At 49.9% G+C, this 18,204-nt stretch overlaps 4 protein-coding genes and 1 non-coding gene across 8 annotated transcripts; 3 read left to right on the top strand and 2 right to left on the bottom strand.

Moving 5' to 3' along the window:
* The first annotated feature begins 54 nt into the window (after window positions 1–54).
* Window positions 55–128, top strand: TRNAE-UUC. The gene has a single exon. It is a non-coding gene; the product is annotated as a tRNA-Glu (tRNA).
* A 250-nt stretch (window positions 129–378) lies between these two features.
* Window positions 379–2,800, top strand: LOC9640651 (tubby-like protein 4). Its single transcript, XM_024676940.1, has 11 exons — window positions 379–565; window positions 612–694; window positions 752–885; window positions 964–1,548; window positions 1,629–1,731; window positions 1,789–1,968; window positions 2,047–2,093; window positions 2,169–2,268; window positions 2,331–2,507; window positions 2,567–2,634; window positions 2,686–2,800. The coding sequence occupies exons 4-11, from the start codon at window positions 1,025–1,027 to the stop codon at window positions 2,759–2,761; spliced, it is 1,275 nt and encodes a 424-aa protein (XP_024532708.1). The 5' UTR covers window positions 379–565; window positions 612–694; window positions 752–885; window positions 964–1,024; the 3' UTR covers window positions 2,762–2,800.
* Window positions 2,801–2,809: 9 nt separating this feature from the next.
* Window positions 2,810–5,326, bottom strand: LOC112346957 (pentatricopeptide repeat-containing protein At2g35030, mitochondrial-like). The gene has a single exon (XM_024677002.1). The coding sequence runs from the start codon at window positions 5,324–5,326 to the stop codon at window positions 2,810–2,812; it is 2,517 nt and encodes an 838-aa protein (XP_024532770.1).
* A 2,354-nt stretch (window positions 5,327–7,680) lies between these two features.
* On the top strand, window positions 7,681–10,179 carry LOC112346877 (RING-H2 finger protein ATL54-like). The gene has a single exon (XM_024676684.1). The coding sequence runs from the start codon at window positions 8,799–8,801 to the stop codon at window positions 9,786–9,788; it is 990 nt and encodes a 329-aa protein (XP_024532452.1). The 5' UTR covers window positions 7,681–8,798; the 3' UTR covers window positions 9,789–10,179.
* LOC9640649 (protein TSS) lies at window positions 10,073–17,743 on the bottom strand. Of its 4 annotated transcripts, XM_024676683.1 has the most exons (23): window positions 17,295–17,741; window positions 17,129–17,190; window positions 16,981–17,073; window positions 16,852–16,924; window positions 16,308–16,784; window positions 16,195–16,259; window positions 16,006–16,137; window positions 15,907–15,948; window positions 15,329–15,850; window positions 15,117–15,277; window positions 14,592–15,060; window positions 14,475–14,537; window positions 14,318–14,419; window positions 13,928–14,248; window positions 13,790–13,882; window positions 13,640–13,741; window positions 13,490–13,594; window positions 13,299–13,432; window positions 13,064–13,247; window positions 12,878–13,009; window positions 12,702–12,814; window positions 12,542–12,632; window positions 10,073–12,488 (listed from the first exon to the last, which is right to left on the bottom strand). In XM_024676683.1, the coding sequence occupies exons 1-23, from the start codon at window positions 17,362–17,364 to the stop codon at window positions 10,434–10,436; spliced, it is 5,661 nt and encodes a 1,886-aa protein (XP_024532451.1). In that variant the 5' UTR covers window positions 17,365–17,741; the 3' UTR covers window positions 10,073–10,433. The 4 variants fall into 4 exon arrangements, with proteins under 4 accessions (XP_024532451.1, XP_024532449.1, XP_024532450.1 ...); XM_024676681.1 differs by having other exon boundaries at window positions 16,006–16,259; window positions 17,295–17,742; XM_024676682.1 differs by having other exon boundaries at window positions 13,640–13,882; window positions 17,295–17,742.
* Between the last annotated feature and the right edge of the window lie 461 nt (window positions 17,744–18,204).

Raw genomic sequence — 18,204 nt, 5'->3', positions numbered from 1 at the left:
GCTCCTATATGGAATCACCTCTATCAACCATAAGAAATCTCTCATAAGTACAAATCCATTGTCGTCTAGTCCGGTCAGGATATCTGGCTTTCACCCAGGTGACCCGGGTTCAAATCCCGGCAATGGAAACTCAAATTTGAAACCAGGGTTCAAATCCCGGCAATGGAAACTCAAATTTGAAACTTACCTTATCTTTTTAACCGTTGACAGGATGTCAGAGGGGTAAAATCTTATTGCATTAGTAAATGCCAAAGCCCTTGACGTCTTCTTCGAAATCAACCGTTTTCCAAATAACGATGAGTGAAAGCAAAAGCTTTTCTTTGTCAGACGTAAATTTCAAATACTCTCAAGCCCGGCAAAAAGTCCAAATCCCAAGCTCCCAAATCCCCTGTATTTTTAGGGTTCTTGGATTGTGGGGGTAAATTCGTCCTCTCCACGGCTGCTGGATCTCTTGGCTAGCTACATTCTTCCACTTCCTGTGACGATCACGAGGTTTCTTCCAGTACGCATAGATTGATTTAAGCGCTCTTCTTAGCATCTGAGGATTAATGGATGACGCGACAAGGTAACCGAATGCCACAGCCTTTCTCTCGTCGATCAGCGGTGTCCAGGCGCGGTCCAAGGTCACTGTCTCTCAGAAAGAAATAGGGAAGAACACTCGCAGGCAGACCTCTTGCGCGCTATCTCATTCATGGTATATGTGGAAAATTCAATGACTTCACGGCCTTACATCATCTAATGCTTGTGCCAGATCTCAACGTGGTGACAAGCAGCGAGAAACTGAGCTAGATCGAAAAAGCTCTCTGGCATGGACCACGGGGAGACAACATCACCACCACCACTATGGGACTACTGACGATCCACTCGGCAAACTTATCGCACCAGGTGAGCTTGCTCTTTAATTTCTATCTTTTTCTCCAGTGGAAGTTCCTTTGCTGAAGTGTTTGGGCTGGAGAAATCCAGTGCCTGGCAGCTGCTGCTCCGACCCATCTTCCAGCGACTTTGCTGCTGGAGGAGGAGGATAATGTCCAGCAGCGGTAGCAGCAAGCTCAAGAAATCCTCCAGCCACCAGTCCTTCAAGTCCTTCTTGAATCCTCTCGGTGGCTCTCTAGACAAGGAGAAGTCTTCCAAATCGTCTGGCGGCCATGGAGTCCTCATCGACTGCGGTGGCGGTGGTGGCTCGGCTCTTCCAATGCACCTTTGCCACAGCTCCTCGGTGCAGTGCGATGTTATCGACGTTCTCAAGGAGAATGCCTTCCGTTCTTCGTCCTCTCCAGCGCTGCGCAAGAGTCGAAGCCAGAGGCACCATTCCTTCGATTCCATCGTCTCCAAGTCGGAGCCACTTTGCGAGCTCAACCGGGGCCCCTTGAGCGCGTCCAAGAAGCACAACAGGAGCAACAATGCCGGGGATGTGAGCTCGAGCGACAAGAACAAGTCTGGCGAGCTTTCAGGCGAGACTCCGCTGTTTTGTGCCACTCCAAATCACCGGCTTTATGTCTGGGACGAAGAAGCTGCTCCTGCGTCTGCGTGGTCGACTCTTGGCAACAGGTTCTTTCCTTTTCCTCTATTTATCGTGCTTTGTTCGAGACTTCTCTTGAAAGGCTTCTCTTTTCTTTCGTTTTCGGCAGAGTTTTGCTCCTCAAGCCTTTGCCTGTGGATGTGGGGAAGTGTCGATGCTACATTGTTCGAGAGCATCGAGATGGTCCCTCGGTTTACTCGCTCTACACAGATGTAAGCGAAAATCTGCTCGGTTTTCTTCGAGTTAGTGGCTGAAAGTCTTGTTGTCAGGAGGGCCAAGGTCGACAGGATCGTTTGCTAGCTGTTGCTCGTCACAGACGACGGGTCGGGCGCTCGGAGTTTTTGATCGCTCAAAGCACCATCGGAACGGTGCTACAGTCGCAAGACGAAGGATATTTGGGAAACCTGGGAGCGAACCTTGTTGGATCGCGGTACCAACTTTGGGAACAGGTATTGGAGCCTTCTTTTGCTTTACTCTGGTTGCCTTTTCGTTTGAAGCTTGTTGTATTTTTATATCCATGGCTGCAGGGGGATTTTTTAAGTGCTCGACAGAAGGTGCTTCAGGGCGTTGTGACGTGAGCGTTTTGTAGCTTAAATGACATCCATTTGATTGACAGCTAGTGCTTGTTTCTTTGGCTTTCTTTATGAAGGTTCGAGCCGACAGTCACGACGCTCACAGGCGACTCCAGAAAATTGAAGGCTTTTATCCCGAAGTATCAGTCGATTCAAACAAATGGTTCTAGTATTCAGGTAAAACGCAGTCTTAGTGTTTTGTTGTTCTTTCGATATTCATATGTTCCGGGAACTCGCAGTTTAATTTCGGTTTAGGAAAGGACTGGGAGGAAAACATGAGCAATGTCAAGGAGCTCGTATCTAAAACACCTTGTTACAACAATATTTTAAAAAGATATGAACTCGACTTTCGTGAGTCGTCAAAAATGGGCGCCAAGATCAAGACCTCGGTTAAAAACTTTCAGCTGACAGTTGAGGTACCCAAAAAATCTCCTTTTCTCCGGAAAATTGACAGTTTTGTTTTTTGCTGATACAGGACCAAGGTAAGCAAGCTGTTTTGCTACTTGGGAAGCTAAGCAAGTCCACCTATGTCATGGAATACCGGTAAGCATGCTTGACATGGCTGGACGATTGTAACACTCCCGTGGTTTCCAGATTTCCATTGACAGGATTTCAAGCTTTCGGCATCTGTTTGGCTTCCATCGATTCCAAGCTATGCTGCACAGTGTAAACCGCGACTCCAAAAACTATTGACAGCTAAATCTCCTTCGCTGAGCTCTCACAAGTTTAGCATGCTCCAGGAAATGTTTCTCACAGGTTCCTTGTGAGTCAGGCAGCTGCTAAGCTCTCGAGCCATCCTAGCCTGACTAGCACGCTCAAAGACATCCACCATCGCGAAGAAATGCTCAGGGAGATAATCTAGGCCATAGTCCGCCACCACGGACGAGAAATACTTGCGGCTCTTTTCGATCGAGCCTTCATGGCTGCAAGATGAAAGAACACTCGTGAGAGCTACCTCGTCTGGTTGGAAACCACTTAAGCTCATAGCTTCCAGCGTCAATGCTACGTCTCTCCATTCTCCAAACTGCGAGTAGCCGCTAAGCATTGCGTTGTAAGATACCGACGTTGGCTCTGGCATGGTTTTAAAGAGAGCCTCGGCTTGGAGAATATGCCCATTGTGGGCATGTGCTGCTAGCGTGGTATTCCACGTCACTGCATTGCGCTCGTCCATGGAATCGAACACCTGCTTTACCCTGTTGAGCTTCATACATTGGGCATATGTCACGATCACTGCGTTCCAGACGAAGAGATTAGGGTAGGGGATTTCGCGCAGCATTGCGTCGGCGAGATCCAGATGCCAGGCCTGGGCATAAGATTTGATCAGCGTTGCCCAGGAGATCGCGCTGTGCTGCGGCATCCGGTTGAAGATCGCGGTGGCGGACTCCAAATCCCCTTGCGAAGCGTAGCCGGCGATGAGCGCGTTTCCAGAGATTGTGTCGCGGACGGGCATCGAATCGAACAGGCTCACGGCTTCCGCGTGTGTACCCCCACTCTCGGTGTAGCCTGCGATCATAACGCTCCAGGATATGAGATCCCTCTCGGGCATTCGATCGAACAGAGATCGCGCACTGGCGAGATCCCCGGCCTGGACGAATCCAGTGATCATCGCGTTCCAGGTCGCGAGTCCCCGGATTGGAATGCTCTCGAAGATATCCTTCGCCTCGTCCAGCCGGCCATTTGCCGCGAGCGCGGAGAGCATCGCGGTGGACGCCATGGCGTTCACCTCGGGCATGGAGGCGAATATCCGCGTAGCATCTTCCAGATTCCCCCTGTCAGAATATGCCGCCAGCAGCGTGACGCACGACGGAATGTTCCACTCCGGCATCGCATCGAAAGCGGCTTTCGCGGCGTCTATAAGCATATTCTGTCCGTATGCTGCCATGACGGCGTTCCACGTCACTAGGTTGCGGTACGGCATTGCGTCGAAGATTCGCTTTGATTCCTCCAGATGACCGTTTCTTCCGCAGGCTGCGATCAGGGCCGTCCACGACACCAAGCTGTGGCAGGGCATCTCGTCGAATATCCGCCACGCGGCGTCCACGTCACCGGACTGGCCGTACGCAGTGATCAACGCCGTACACGCCACGAGGCTCATCTCGGGCATTTTCTTTAGCAAGCGAGTGGATTCTTGGAGATGGCCGTTTAGGGCGAGCGCAGAGACGATGGAGCTCCAGGAGAAGATATTTCGCTCCGGCATTTGGTGGAAGAAGTTCTTGGCATCCTCCAGGCACCCATTCTCGCAGTAAGATTGGAGCATCGCGTTCTCGGCAACGAGATCGCGCTCCGGCATGCTGTGGTAGATCAGCTCCGCTTGCCCCAGGTCAGATGCGCGGAGCAAGGCCGTGGCGGCAACCATATTCTTGGGATCCGGCATTCTTTCGAACAGATCCATGGCCTCTTTCAAGAATCCCTGCTGCGCGAGTGCCGCGATGAGGATCGTGCTAGAAGCGGCATCCTTGTGCGGCATTCTCTCCAGCAGCTCCATCGCTTCTTGGAAATGGCCGGTCTGGGAGTACGCCTGGATCATCGCGTTCCAGGCCAGGGAATCCTTGCATCGGGCATCCATCGAGTCAAAAATCGCCTTGGCCTTGAGTGCCAGGCCTGCCTGAGCATAGGCCGTGATCATCGCAGTCCAAGAAACGATGTTCTTCTTCCGGCCCAGTCCCTGGAAGAGTCGATCGGCCTCCGCGAGATCGCCATTCCTTGCATTGGCCACGATCAAGGTATTTGTCGCCACTACCGTTGCTCTTGGCATCATCTCATACATCTCCTTTGCCTTCTCCAGGTCGTCGTTTTGAGCGTAGGCCGAGACGATGGCGTTCCAGGCAACCTCATCCCTCTCGGGCATCCGATCAAACAGCTCTTTCATCTCCTCGATATGCCCATTTTGGGCATACGCTCCAAACATGATGTTCCACGAGAAGACATTGGGCTCCTGGATCCGATCAAAGACCTTGGCAGCGTCGGCAATGCGGCCACACTTGCCATACATCTCGATCAGCAAATTCGCAAGGTACCTGTTACTCCTGTGCTCGCTCCTCGCTATCCTCAGATGGATCCGTCGGCCCTCATCCAGGTTCTTGGAACTGGTGCAGGATCTCACCACCCGGATGAAGCTCTCCAGCTGATCGTCGCCATGCTCGACACCATCCGGCCGCGACTCTCCGGCAAGGAGCCTGCGAGTTCTAAAAGGCAGGCTCCTGGAGTCAATGCTTGGTAGCTGTGAAAAGGACATGGCGTTGATCCGCGGTGGTGGAAGATCATTGATTCCGGGTCGACCACCACCTCTTAAAATCGGTGCAAGCCGCGTGAAGGCCCGGGAGACATAAAGTCTGCAAAAGAGAGGTAGCTCAAAGTTCTTTGGTTTGGTCAGCGGGGTCAATCCATCACATTGATGGTGCTCTGTTTTTATGGATGCAGCATTCGTTGCCGATCGCGGTCACGCTGCCTCTTATTCTTCCCTCGGGCAGCACCGATCTCGACGCCTTGCCTCTCACGAATCCAGCAAGCAAGTGCAAGTCGCAATCTCGTGCTGGGCTCTCAATTGCGGTGAGTTCTTCGGCAGGAGCAGGGTCACATTCAAGCGTCTTGGTTGGAGCTAAGGATACATTTCACCACCATTCAATTCCGTAAGTGGTAGCAGCAGCAGCAGCAGCTCAGCAGCGGCAATTATGCCGGTGACGAGGAAGATTTGGGCTCGCGTTTTCCCGGGCAGCGCCGGTAGCAGCCAGCGGCAGCAGCAGAGGAGAATCTCGCGCTCTTCGTACCAACACATCAGAGTGAGCAGGCGGAATTTGCGAGTCAAGCGATTCAGTGTGGCGATTCCTCCTCTCTTCCCTAGCCGGATCCTCAAGAGGATGAGGGCGCTGTGCTCGCGAGCCAGCCCCTTCCTCAAGCCCTTGTTCTCGGGCCATGGATTCCTCCTCCACATCGCCGCGCCAAACAAAGCTCTACATTAAACCCTAATTTAAGCTATTTAAAAGTTTGAAAAGCCCGCGAATCGGGACAAAGAAGGCGCGATTTCACGCTCGTAACGCGCTCGCTCCACAGGCTTAGTGTGGGTGGCAGAAGATCATGTATCCCCAGCTATAATTCCACAGCGCGATCGTTCCTCCACAGCGCTCCAGGATTTTAAAACAAATCCAATCGAGCGATCCAAGCCAGGGATCATCTATACTAGTTTGGGAGATTTCCAAGCTTTTGGGATCGTCAGCCCAAGAACAGGAATGGCGAAGGTGGTGGTGCTTCTGGTGGTGTTTGCGGCGCTGACCATGGTGGAAATGGGGAATGGCTACTGCTTCTTGGCGGATACAGCCTTGCATTCCCGCGATCAAGGCCACAGGGCTCCCACCCCTGCTTGCTGCGACTCCATCTCCAAAATCTCCCAAGTTTGCCTCTGCCAGGCCGTCTCAGGGCCCGAGACGCCCAAGGCCGGCCTCTCAGTTGGAAAGGCGCTCGTCCTGCCCCTCGAGTGTGGGATCAACGTTCCCTCTGGAACTACTTGTGCCGGTAAGACAGCAAAGTTTTTCTTGGTTGTTTTCGATCTAGTCTTTGCTTGAACAGGTTGTCCAGTTCCAAAACTAAGGCACTGGGGTTTTGGAAGAGGTGTTTGTCGATGTCATTCTAAATCTTTTTCCACTCTCCTCCCTAGATCTTGTTCGTGGCTTTTTCCCTATCTTAAACCCGAAACGAGGCCTCATGATCGCGAGGAAGAACTTTTGGTTGTTTCTCGTGTTGCTTCTGTGTGGGCTCTTGTTCTTGTTGCTGGTGCGTTGCGCGGGCTTAGATTCGTACGCCCACAAAGCGCACCTGACAGGCGATAAAAAGAATTATTATAAGAAGGCAATACGAACAGGATGGAAAGATGCTTTGGCGTGGAGAAACAAGCATTTGTGGGGAGTCAATCACTGTTCCACGAGCTATATTCTTTATTCTTTTTTCGCTTTATATCTCGAAGAATTTGGCTTGGCTACGTTGCTCTTGGCCCCCGAAACTGTCCGAAAAACGAGAAAGCGAAAATACGGAGAGAAAAACTTCAAATGGTCACTTCTTCCGGGAGGGTCCCTTGTAGCACTTTTGCTCCGTGGGGTGAAGCGATATCACCATCTGTTTGTGGCTGTGCCTGTCACGCTGCAACGTTGCAAATGGCGTGAATGATTTGGAGATTTCCCCAAAAAACCCCCCAGGTGAGAGATGAGACAAGAAACGCTTATATATTACACCCATGATCGTCGCTGGTGGACAATCTATTTCCTTGTTTCCTTTTCTTCCCCTTCTTTTTTCCCCTGTATCTCTCGTCGGTTGACGATAGATAAACAAATGCGAAGGTCCAGAAGCTTGCAGTTCCGAGATCACTGTCGCGATCCATGGCGAGACCACATGTAGAGATGAATCGCCAGATATTTGAGCGCGTCTTAACGTCTCATTTACGGCCTTGCCAATGGACTCAAAGTCTTCCTCTCCCAGTCCCTTCTGGCCTCCACTTCTGAGTAATCTCTAATCTCTCTCTCTCTCTCTCTCTCTCTCTCTCTCACACACACACACACACACACACACACACACACACACACACAGATCTTTCGCTTTCAAGAGATTCAATACACCAGTTGCCGTTCCCAGGAAAATGCACATGATTCTTCACTCTTCTCTTTTACTCACGCACTGATTCACAAAATCAAAGCCGCCACCTTCTCTTCACGCTTATTACCTCTGGCCCCAAAACACTGATCTATGTGTGTGTGAGAGAGAGAGCACAAAATTCTATTTGTTTGTGTGTTCTTTGTGTCACTCTCAAGGGTCAGGAGCTACGTTCCTAGGCCCGCAATGGTGGGCTCTCACGTAAATGTGAAAGAGGGATTGGAGATTGATGGCACTCTCTTTCTTTTGGTGGTGGAGAAGCAGTGATCTTTGCGAGGCAGATGCTAGAGGAAACGTGGTTTGGTTAGTCTATGCTTTCTTTAATCCCATGGAAGGGGACCTGTGGAGAGTGTGGAGAATTTAAGTGGCCAGGGGAGTTTCGCAAACTTCTCTTCCCTCAACTACAATGTACGCACACACCGACGTTTAGACACGCGCGCGCACTCGAGATCCAGAGAGCCCGGGCATTACTTACAGGCTACAGCTACGCAACAAAGAGGGGAAGAAGAGTGTGTGTCAAAGCCAAAACGCGCTTCACATCTGAAAGGAGCTCTCTCTCTTTCTGATTTGAAGGGATGAGCAGTGGAAGAAGAGAAGGGGACTGGAGCGATTTAGTCTCCTGTGGTCCTAGGATCAAGGAGATGAATTGAATCACAAGTATCCAGAATTTCTCTCATTTCTCTGTCCCTCTCTTTCTTTCTCTTTGCAGAGGTAGTTGAACCATAGTAAATGTAAATGCTCTCTTTCTGCAAGGCAAGGGAGATTGTGAGGGAGGGAGGGAGAGAAGGAAGAGGGTCTGGCTATGGGAGAACAGAGAAGACAAGTTTTTCTGGTTTGATTGTAAACTGTGGTGGTGGTGGGGGTGTGTCTTTGTTTTTGTGTTGTTGGGATCTTGGAGAAGGTTAGCTCGTTTTCCAGGTGACAAATTTTTGTTCCTGGAGCTCCTCCCAGGAAATCTCATTCCCAATCAAATTGTTTGTGAGGATATTTTGGAGGAAGCTTGCAAGGCAACAGGGGAGGAGGAAGGAGGAGAAGAATCACTTCAATCATCAAAATGGTACTACTACTACATGAGGGACTTCTTCCTTGAAAGTTACTTCCACACCTCTCTCTCTCTCCTCCCTCTTTATTCTTTCTCCTTTGATTCCTCCAGAAAAGAGTGTAGAAGGATGTTGCTGCTACTGCTGCTCCTCATGCCTCCTTCTCCTTCCTCATCCTCTCACATTGCTGTGGTGATGGAAGACTTGGCACCTCCATGGCCTTCTCCTCCAGCCTCAAGCTCCGCCAGCAATGGCAATGGCATCAACGCAGCTTCCTTCCCAAGAACTTCTCCTTCCTCCTCCTCTCCCATGAGATTCACGGCTCTTCACGTCACCATGATCTTCATTGCTATCCTCCTGTGCGTCATCATCTGCGCCATTCCCTGGGACAACATCAAATGCAATGGCAGCAGCGCCGACAACCAAAACCAAAATCCTCACCACGAGCAGCCGGAAGAAACCGCGGCACTGGGCGACGAGGAGCAGCCGCAGCCGCAGCCGCAGCAGCAGCAGCCAGCCTCGGGCCTGACCAAAAAGATAATCAAATCGTTCCAGCTGGTGAGGTATGGATCATCGTCGCTGCGGGAAAAGGCCGAGAGCGACACCAGCGGCTGCGGCGGCTGCTGGACCGAGTGCATGATCTGCCTCAGCGACTTCCGGAACGGCCAGATGGTTCGCATCCTCCCACACTGCAGCCACGGCTTCCACCGAAAGTGCATCGAACAGTGGCTCCACTCGCACACCTCGTGTCCAATCTGTCGTAACGCACTGCTCGTTCCAGGCAGTCCGGAGAAAACCACAGCAGCTTTGCCACACCAACACCGTCGCCATCATCACCAGCCTGAGCAGCAGCAGTCTGGAGCTCATCACCACCACCACCACCACCACCAGAGCCAGCTAGAGCAAGTCGTAGTCGTCGATCCGGAGAGTACTCAGGTCGAGGAGGCCGGAGAGCGGGCTTCCGACGATCAGGACGGCCAGAGTGTACATAGCCGAGCTTACGTTGTTGATTCAGACTGAGTTGAGATGATGAGATGATAGCAGCGATGATTAATCTCGAGTTTTCTTCCTCCAGTCTTGTCCTTCTCTCCCAAAGACTTGATCTTTAGCCTTTCGTCGCGTAGCTCAGCAGGCATCTTCGTCGGTCTCGCATCTCTCTCCGTCTCTATCTTATCACTTCCTCCCAGAATATCTGACCATTCCGTAAGCCACTCCATTCCAGGAAACCAAAGCCGATGATACTGAACCAATCCAGTAACTAGTGATGCCGACATGTCCCAGTACTTGAGGTCACACGGACTGGATATCAGCAGCTCGCAAGGAGACGAGCGAGAGAGAGCTCTTTCGTATTCCTTTTCTTTCCCAGTTCTGACACTGGCTAAGTTTTGCTGCCACTGCTGCTGCTGCTGATGCTGCCAATGCTGCTACTACTACTGCTGCTCCATCTCCCATTTTTCTTCTTTCGGATCAATCACTCCAAAAAAATAAATCTAGCAAACCACCACCCCGGCAAATTATCCTCGAGAGCTGCATGCTTTGCTCTTAGCTGGCGGCTTGATTTCGCTGATTGAAGCTAAGCTTATCGGCGTCATTCGTCGTCGTCTTCTTCATTCTCGTCACTCTGGCCTGTACTTCGCCGGGTGAGCTAGACTATAGCGAGGCTGGTTACCTCACGATCACAACCGGCTGCACTGGAGGGATGCAATCTCCGCCATCGGGTCTGCGCACCATTCCCCCGTAGCCTTTGTGATGCGCACGGGTGCTGTGCTCGAAACACACGTCGCCGGAGGACGACTCTGTCGTGCTTCGTGCGTCGCTGCCGCTCTCGGCAACTTTGTTGGTGGTGGCCTCACCGTTAGCTTGTGTACCGTTTGATTCGTGAGTGCCGTGAAGAGCTTCGTCGCCCTCGGACTCGCTCTCGCTTGCAAGGTCGGCCCACAGCTTCGTCGCAGTAGAGCCAGAGGTTGATGCCGGAGTGACACTGCTCGTCCCCTCTGCTGCTGCTACTGGCATTTCTGCCTCACCACTGCCTTCGAGAGTTTTGATGATGTCCTCAGCTGGAGGAGGTGGAGGAGCACTCTCGAATCCCATGGGAACCATGGGCTCCATCATGACGCAGTTCTGAGGCGCGCCAGCGGCGGCAGCGGCAGCGTATTCCATCTCGAGCTCACTGCTGTACTGGTAAACCGGTACTGCAACCATAAGTTGGCGGGGGTCACCTTTAACGAGAGGAGGAAAATCCAGCAGCTGCGACGAAAACCACGGCTTTCCGGGAACGAACTCCGCTGCGTTTGGGTTCATCTTCCTCCCACCGGGACTGAACTCGGCACCTGTGTTGGGAGTCACTGGGGCCGACTTTGATACTGTTTCGGATGGTTGCTGAGCTTCTTCCGGTATCTGTACCACAGGCTGAGGTTGAGGCGTTCGAGGAGCGAAAACGTAAGTCCTCTTCGTAGAGTTGAAAGGACCTTGTGATCTCGCTGGACCTCTGCCGAGATGAAACTGAGAGGACTTTTTGATGGGAGTGACTGCGACTGTCGTCTGTGTAACAGCCGCCTGTGACGACAAGTTTGCGTTTGGCAAACTCTTTCCATCCTTGAACGGAGTGACGACCACTGCCGGTCCTGTCGGGCTCTCAACGTTGGGGGGATTGGCGATGGGACTGAACGGTGGCGCTGCGGCAGAAAGCCTCTTTGACGATCCTCCATCCGAGTCTGTCTGCGGGTCCTCCACGTCCAAGGAGTCGCCGACTTCCTCAGCCATACTTTGCTGTGTTTCGGCCGTCGTCCCCACTTCCTCCACACCAGATGATTTAGAGTTTGCATCCTCAGCTGGCTGCGAAGGCCGTGCGTGGCGGTCCAGAGAAGCGTCTCGTTCAGTACCATCCACGTCTTTTGCTTGAACTTCTGTAGCCTCCGGTTTAGATGATTCCTCCAACTGAGTCTTGTTGTCCACAATAGGTGGTGGACTCGTGCATGTCCCGGGTGGTGCCAATGCTATTTGTTTGTAGGAGAAGTGTCCCTTGCCAGAGGAAGCTAATCTTGACGGTTCCGACGGTACTCCAGCTGAAGAAGAGGACGACACAGAGGCCGTCTCAGGATCCACACTGGCTACCTTCGCTTGATTGCTACTGCTCTTGACTCGTTTGATTGTGTACTGCGGAGAAGTTACTGTTGAAAGCTCGGGCACGTTATGAGTTGAGCCATTGCTGGAGGGAGACCTGTTATTGAAAAACTTTCCGAGCTTGCGGTAACCCAGCTCTGTTTTGACCGTCGGTGCTGCCGTTCCACCCGTCGGGGAGTTTCCACCCCCATTATTTGACGAAATTGTGACTTTCCTTTTACCGGCAGCTTGCACAAGAGGCTGCTGCTCCTTATTCTGACCCGCGGCTAGCAAGTTCCTGCGATTGTTATTCCTTGTGAAACCATTTGATCCTTTGCGCCAGAAGTTCTTGACAGCCCCGTTCAAATGCCGTCCTTTAGGCATTGCCTCTTGCCACCCATCGTCCTCGAAGAGATACGTGTCCTCCATTGCTGTGGATGGCGGTAACATTATTTTCTTATCCTCCATGATGTGATTGCCATTCTCTACCGTTGCAGGTTCGTTTAAAATAACGTCCGATGGAGCTTCGCGTGGTGATTCCGCAGAGTCTGTGTCCGAGAAGCTCTGGTCCTCATCAGCTCCCTCATCTGATGGCTTACTTGAGAGACCTTTAGAAGGCTGCAAAAAAATATTATTATTATTGAGCAAATGCATAAAAGCGAAGGACGTACTTTTGAACGCTTTGGTTTGCGCTTGATGTTCTCCAACTCCTTTCTTTTGAGTTCTGCTTCAGCGTTGATGTATTCTAGCAAATCTGAAACACTGAGCATCACATTCCGAGTATCGTCATATTTGTTTCAAGCATGATTTCTTACATGGACCGAGTTATACCTGAGATGACCTTTGCTGGCGATTGAAGCATCTGGTTTTGGTGCCCCAGTTCGTGCAGCCTCTTGCTGCTCTACAGCTTTTGAGTCGAAATAGTCCAGCCAAGCAGCTGCATCCTACATAATGAAAAGAAAAAGAACAAATCGAATAAAATAGCGCACTCGCAAATAAGTTAGTACCTGTGTGCGCAAGTCATCAGGACCAAGCTTAGCTTGCAAGATTTGAAGCGTTGTTTGCTCGTGCTGTACACTGAGGGAGTACGCTTCCATTAGCGAAAGGGCGATAGCTATGGCATGGTAGCTAGCGGCCGTCTAAAATCCAAAAAACTAGAACTCAGAACAGTTTAAAAGTTCCCCAATCTTTACCTGGATGTGGTCCGCTCCTAAAAGTCGCTGGTTGCATTTCAAAGCTTCGTGAAGATATCTAAGCGCTATATGCACATTCCCTAGACCTTCTTCCATCATTGCAACGTTGATATATGTAGCTGCTGTGTTCGGGTGGGAGGGTCCACAGATCAGGTGAAGGAGGTATAGGGCCCGGTTGACATACCTGTAAAGAAGGTTAAGGTCATCAATTAAAAAGAATCACAAAAGAACGTACTTCAGAGCTAGTTCGGTATGCTGCAACCGGTAGTAAAAGACAGCCAGATCTCCATAGCTCTTCATGGTATCCGGATGGTCCAAGCCAAGCTCGCGTTCATTGATGTCTAAAGCCTTTTGTTGGTAGATGGTAGCCTGAGAAGCGTCGACAAACGTTTAGATTGTATAAAACCGCAAGTGACAAGACCAGACCTGATTGAAATCCCCTGTATGATACAATACCACTGCCAAAAGACTATAAGCTCCGGCAGTCATTCGGTGATAAGAACCGCAGACAGCCACCAGTTTCGCCAAAGCCTACAAAAATGGCATCAGCATAAGTTTAAGAAACACCGTAAATACCTTCGTGCCGTAAGCAACCGCATCATCCAACTTTCCTTTATCCAGGGCAGTTTTTGACGACTCTAACAGTGTCCGTCCGTCCGCAGATGAACAAGCCGCTTGCTGCCGTATAATATAATCATTTACGGTTACCATAGAGAAAAAAAGTACCTTATAAACTGGAACCATGCTGATAATATCAGCGCTACTGAAGGGGTTAGGAGATTGGTAGTCGTAATCTCTAGGTGCGATTTCCACACCAACCTGAAAACACAAATAAGAGAGTGAAAGCAGACAGTTTACGTTTACCTTATGGCAAATGCCACGAAGAACTGCATACTTTCTTAACTCGGGCCGAGGATCAACTGACAGTGTCCAGCCAAATCTTTTCAAAGTGAAGGCTTCCAACCATTTCCAAGTCAGAAGCTCGGACGTATTGGAGGACACGAGCATGGACTCTTTGGAAGGAGTTCCCAGCATTGCATTGAGTGCGACGGCGATTGAGACTGCTAGTTCGGATGGATGCGTGACAGCTGCAACCATTGCACGAAGTACATGCTTGAACGCTCGAACAACCATCTCATGAACACACAGAGACTGAATGTGTGGAAGCTTTTTCGAGAGTTCAGCCTACTCTATCAAACAAAAATCCAAATAATTAAAAGTTTGCATATGAAGAGAAAGAAACAAAAGACTTACCACCCGACCCAGGGATCTCATTCTGAGGCCTCGTGTGTGCATGAAGTCCGTCAACGTGCGCCCATCAACTGGTGATAATTCTAAAGATGCGAAATCGGACACCTGTTAAAAACAAAAATGTGACAATGATTACAAATGTTTGCATGTAAATGCCTACCAGTTTAGGAAGTGCAACGTCATTATAGTATTGATCTGCTCCAGCAACAAGTTCGGGGACAGTCTGCTTAGAAGCAAACGTAAGCTTTGTCATATACAAAAATATATATTTTGTTACCTTCGAATGGAGGCCTATGTCCGACTCCTTCAAGCGAGTAAATGCTGCGTCTCCAAGTAAGCTTTTGAGATGCGCTTCCGATTGTACTTTCAGAGGATCTACTTCTTTTGGCTTTTCCAAACTTGCAGAAGAAGATTCTTGTGAATCACTGACATGATCACGCAAAGAATCCAGTGGCTTGGTCTTTTCAAGTACCGTCTTTTTATCAACCAGCTTCTCGTTTGTTTTTTTCTTTGGGTCTTGCTTGTTTGATCCCTTTGCATCAGCCTTCTCCGAATTGGCCTGTGTCTGAAGATGCTGAACCCAGCACGCTCCAAGTTCCCACCTTATAAATCCATCAGTCCTGTCTGACTCGTTCTGCAGCCCTTTCAAGCTTTCAGCCATTATCCTCTGAAGCACATCCCTGGACTTCCTAACTTCCTCAGGATCCACTGAAACGCTAGCCGTTTGATGCAGGAGACTTCGTAGGCTGAAAAAGTAATGTCATCAGCAAAACAAGCATAAAGAAAGTTTGAATGGGTTTACCTGTTGACGTTTAGAGCATTGGCTCCTCCCTCTGCCTGTTCCTCAACTTGAAGATCATTTGGTAAATTTATCATCCCTTGGGCTTCTTTAAGGCCCCTTGCTTCGACCAATGCCATATATTTTTTATGCCGGATCAGAACAACACCCAGTGTTGCAGTGTCCTGAAATTCAAACACACGAGTAAGAAAAGGCAAACATAGCAAACTGCTTACATGAACAGTGGTGCTTTCGTCAGCTGCAATTCCTTTGAAGAGGTTCTTCTGAGAAAGCTCTTCAGGTGTCAGTTGTCGGCTATGAATAGTATCAATCTTGAAATCAACTTTTTTGCTTGCGTCTGTAACGTCCTGAGCTAGCAAAACATTCAGGGACCCCGCCTCTTTAACGAGAAAATGTCCACGGTCGTCAATCAGAGGTACATCTGGCAGCTGTTCCGCATCTTTCAAAACTGATGTAGCATGAACTAGGCACGTGTCTACGAAAAGGCTGTGAAGAAGAAAGGCTTTCCTGTCCCGAACCTGGCGTTCTTCATCTGTCTTACACGGCATGCGCGCTAGAACCATGAAATCCCGAGACCATTCCTTCTCAACGCTTTCATCGTCTCTTCCTTGTCCTCCACCATTACCACCCCAAGTCTCGTCTTCTGAAGGTAATGGAGGAAATGTTGAGGGAGCCTCTGCTGCAGTGGGTGGAACCACCCAGGTGTTTGATCGAAGTCCATACGGGATGTTTCCAAACTACATGCAGCAAAGACATAAGCCCCTCTCAAATTTGTAAAATAAATCCAGCTTACCTTGTTACGTTCCACAAATGCCTTGATAAGATCATCGTATGCCTGTTAACGTCACGTCATAAGCAAGTCAAACATTAAAAGCGAGAGAGTAAAACATACGTTGGCAAAAGCCTTGCTAGCGTGTCGAAGCAGATTGACAAGTTGATAGAATTTTGTCTGAGGCTTGCCAGCATTGTAGAATCCCGAGGTACAAGCTACAGCCGTTACGAGTTTGCCGTTGCATAATCTTACCTGCAAAATGAAAGTAGCGGGCCTAAGATCAAAGCAACAAAATTTGAGAAGCCTTACATCAATTGCAAAAAACTCCCCTTCAGCAAGATTTTCGCATGCTTGTCTCGTCGATCTCCGAAGAACTGAAAATAGCAGGATCAGTGAAGCGGAACCAAAAAACAAATTCTTACATTGGATTGGTGCAGTGAGATGGGAAAAAGAAAAGAACTGGTAGAACTGGCCAAGCTTCGATGGAGGACACAACTTGTCGATGTCACCTTTCTCTGATGCCTCTTTAGCTTCTGCAATAACAGCTGCGGCCTCTGATTTTCCTTTCGACTTGGAGGTTCCTAGCTTCTTAATCTCCCCGTTCCTTCGAGCATGATCTCCTGCCTGTTTTGTTTTGCCGTCTTCACCCTTGTCCGGATCAGCCTTGTTGCCCGCAGCAGCAATCAGCTTTTGTTCCGCTTCTTTGGAAGCTACAGTATTGTGCTTTTGATCCGCTTCTTTGGAAACAGCCGAGTCTTCCGTTGAAGGAGAATTCTCTTTGTGACTTCCGTCATGAGTATCAGTCAGCTGCTTCCCTGAAGGCCCAAAACAGGCTGTGCTTGAAACAATGTCCAGAAGCCTTCTGACGTGTGTGATTGCCTTTTCCTCGGTGTAATCCTCTGAAAAAACAATCGAGAAAGAATAAAAACGCTGTAGTCTAGCAAAGTGTAAATAAAATAATGGCACCTTCGACAAGAGTAAGAACGCAGGGTTTAAGAACAGCGATCTCCAACGAGTCCCGCAAACGACCTCCTTTTATCTGGACACCAGGGCGGGATGGGTGAAATTTTCCAGAGGGAATTCCAGATCTCTTACCTCGTGCGCGAGCGAGAAATTCGTGAGATGGCACGTCTCCACATTGACGGCCAAGAGGCGGCGCACATCCAGAATGCGGTCCGTGGAAATACCCTGCGCGCCATCGATGAATCGATCATTTCCAGCGAAAGAAAGCGCGAGCGCTTACCTTGAGCGTGATCTGCGTGCCCGATGGGAGATGGACAGTAACATCGAGCATCACCGGCAGCGCTGCGAGGAGCAAGAAACCACGACATTGTGAGCGCCATCGCCTAAACCCCTAAAACCTAAAATATCTCAAAACGCAAACGCTGGATGGATCTTTGGGTGCTCACTCTTCTCTTCCTTCTTCTTCTTCTCGCCTTTGGGCTTGTGGACTTTGGCGCGCCCCGCGCGAGGTGCCATGGCGAGTGCGAGCGCTTAAGCTACAGCGCTGGAGCTGGATGGTAGCGCTCGAGTATCCTCGATCACTAAATCGATCCTCAATTCAATCGGATCAATCCCTGGACGCAATGTGGCCCTTGACGCATCCGGTGCTCACGGGAAAGCAATTAAATTCCACGGCTTTGCCGGAGCAAAACCACTGAGATTTTGGATGCGATTCTGTATCGCGCTGGCTGGAGGAAGAATCAATCCCGAAAAAACTCTAGAAGAAGCTTACTTGGAAAGGAAGGAAGAGAAGAAGAAAGGAAACAAGCAAGAGATCGAATGGACGAGAGATGGACACCCACACTCAAAGATTCAAAGGGAAAAAAAATATGAAGAATGAGAAAAGAGAAGGGCAATCTTATGTCCACAAAAGCAATGGCCTTTTAGATCTTTTTGTGTGGTTCTCAAAAATAAGTAAAATTAGCTCCAAGCTCCTGTCGACACACAGTTCTCTCCCGCGGTGGGATGCTCACCATTCAAATCATATCACAATACCATGGATAAGGCCACGTGTCCAAATTGCGCATATTCTACTTTGATTCCAACTTGGCACCAACTAGCAAACTATATAGAAATGCAAATCGGTATGGTTGTTTGATCGCTCTCGTACAACGCTAACGTACAGCACCTTAAAAGCAAATCTTATCTTCGCAATCTTAAGCTCTCGATTTGGCTCGGTGATTGCCGGGCCTATCTCTTCGCACTGCCCGGACCTATCTGCTTTGGCCGAAGCTATCCAGTCCCAACCTCTCCTGCTTGTCTCTTTTAGTTCCTTCCGGACTTCATTGAGCAGAGCCATTCCTCTTCCTCCTGCTG

Source organism: Selaginella moellendorffii, unplaced genomic scaffold (genome assembly GCF_000143415.4).
Source record: "Selaginella moellendorffii unplaced genomic scaffold, v1.0 SELMOscaffold_18, whole genome shotgun sequence".
Taxonomy (NCBI): domain Eukaryota; kingdom Viridiplantae; phylum Streptophyta; class Lycopodiopsida; order Selaginellales; family Selaginellaceae; genus Selaginella; species Selaginella moellendorffii.
The sequence above is the reverse complement of the archived record's forward strand: the minus strand, read 5'-3'. Positions and strand labels throughout refer to the sequence as shown.

What these genes read in the sequence shown, in the direction of transcription:
- LOC9640649 (XM_024676680.1), bottom strand. Translation starts at nt 17,364, where the DNA reads ATGGCACCTCGCGCGGGGCGCGCCAAAGTCCACAAGCCCAAAGGCGAG. An exon ending in CGTTCTTACTCTTGTCGAAG is followed by an intron (nt 16,785 to 16,851) that starts GTGCCATTATTT and finishes TTGTTTTTTCAG; the next exon opens with AGGATTACACCGAGGAAAAG. An exon ending in GCCAGCAAAGGTCATCTCAG is followed by an intron (nt 12,633 to 12,701) that starts GTATAACTCGGT and finishes TGTGATGCTCAG; the next exon opens with TGTTTCAGATTTGCTAGAAT.
- LOC112346877 (XM_024676684.1), top strand. Translation starts at nt 8,799, where the DNA reads ATGAGGGACTTCTTCCTTGAAAGTTACTTCCACACCTCTCTCTCTCTC.
- LOC9640651 (XM_024676940.1), top strand. Translation starts at nt 1,025, where the DNA reads ATGTCCAGCAGCGGTAGCAGCAAGCTCAAGAAATCCTCCAGCCACCAG. An exon ending in ACTTTCAGCTGACAGTTGAG is followed by an intron (nt 2,508 to 2,566) that starts GTACCCAAAAAA and finishes TTGCTGATACAG; the next exon opens with GACCAAGGTAAGCAAGCTGT. An exon ending in ACCTATGTCATGGAATACCG is followed by an intron (nt 2,635 to 2,685) that starts GTAAGCATGCTT and finishes CGTGGTTTCCAG; the next exon opens with ATTTCCATTGACAGGATTTC.
- LOC112346957 (XM_024677002.1), bottom strand. Translation starts at nt 5,326, where the DNA reads ATGTCCTTTTCACAGCTACCAAGCATTGACTCCAGGAGCCTGCCTTTT.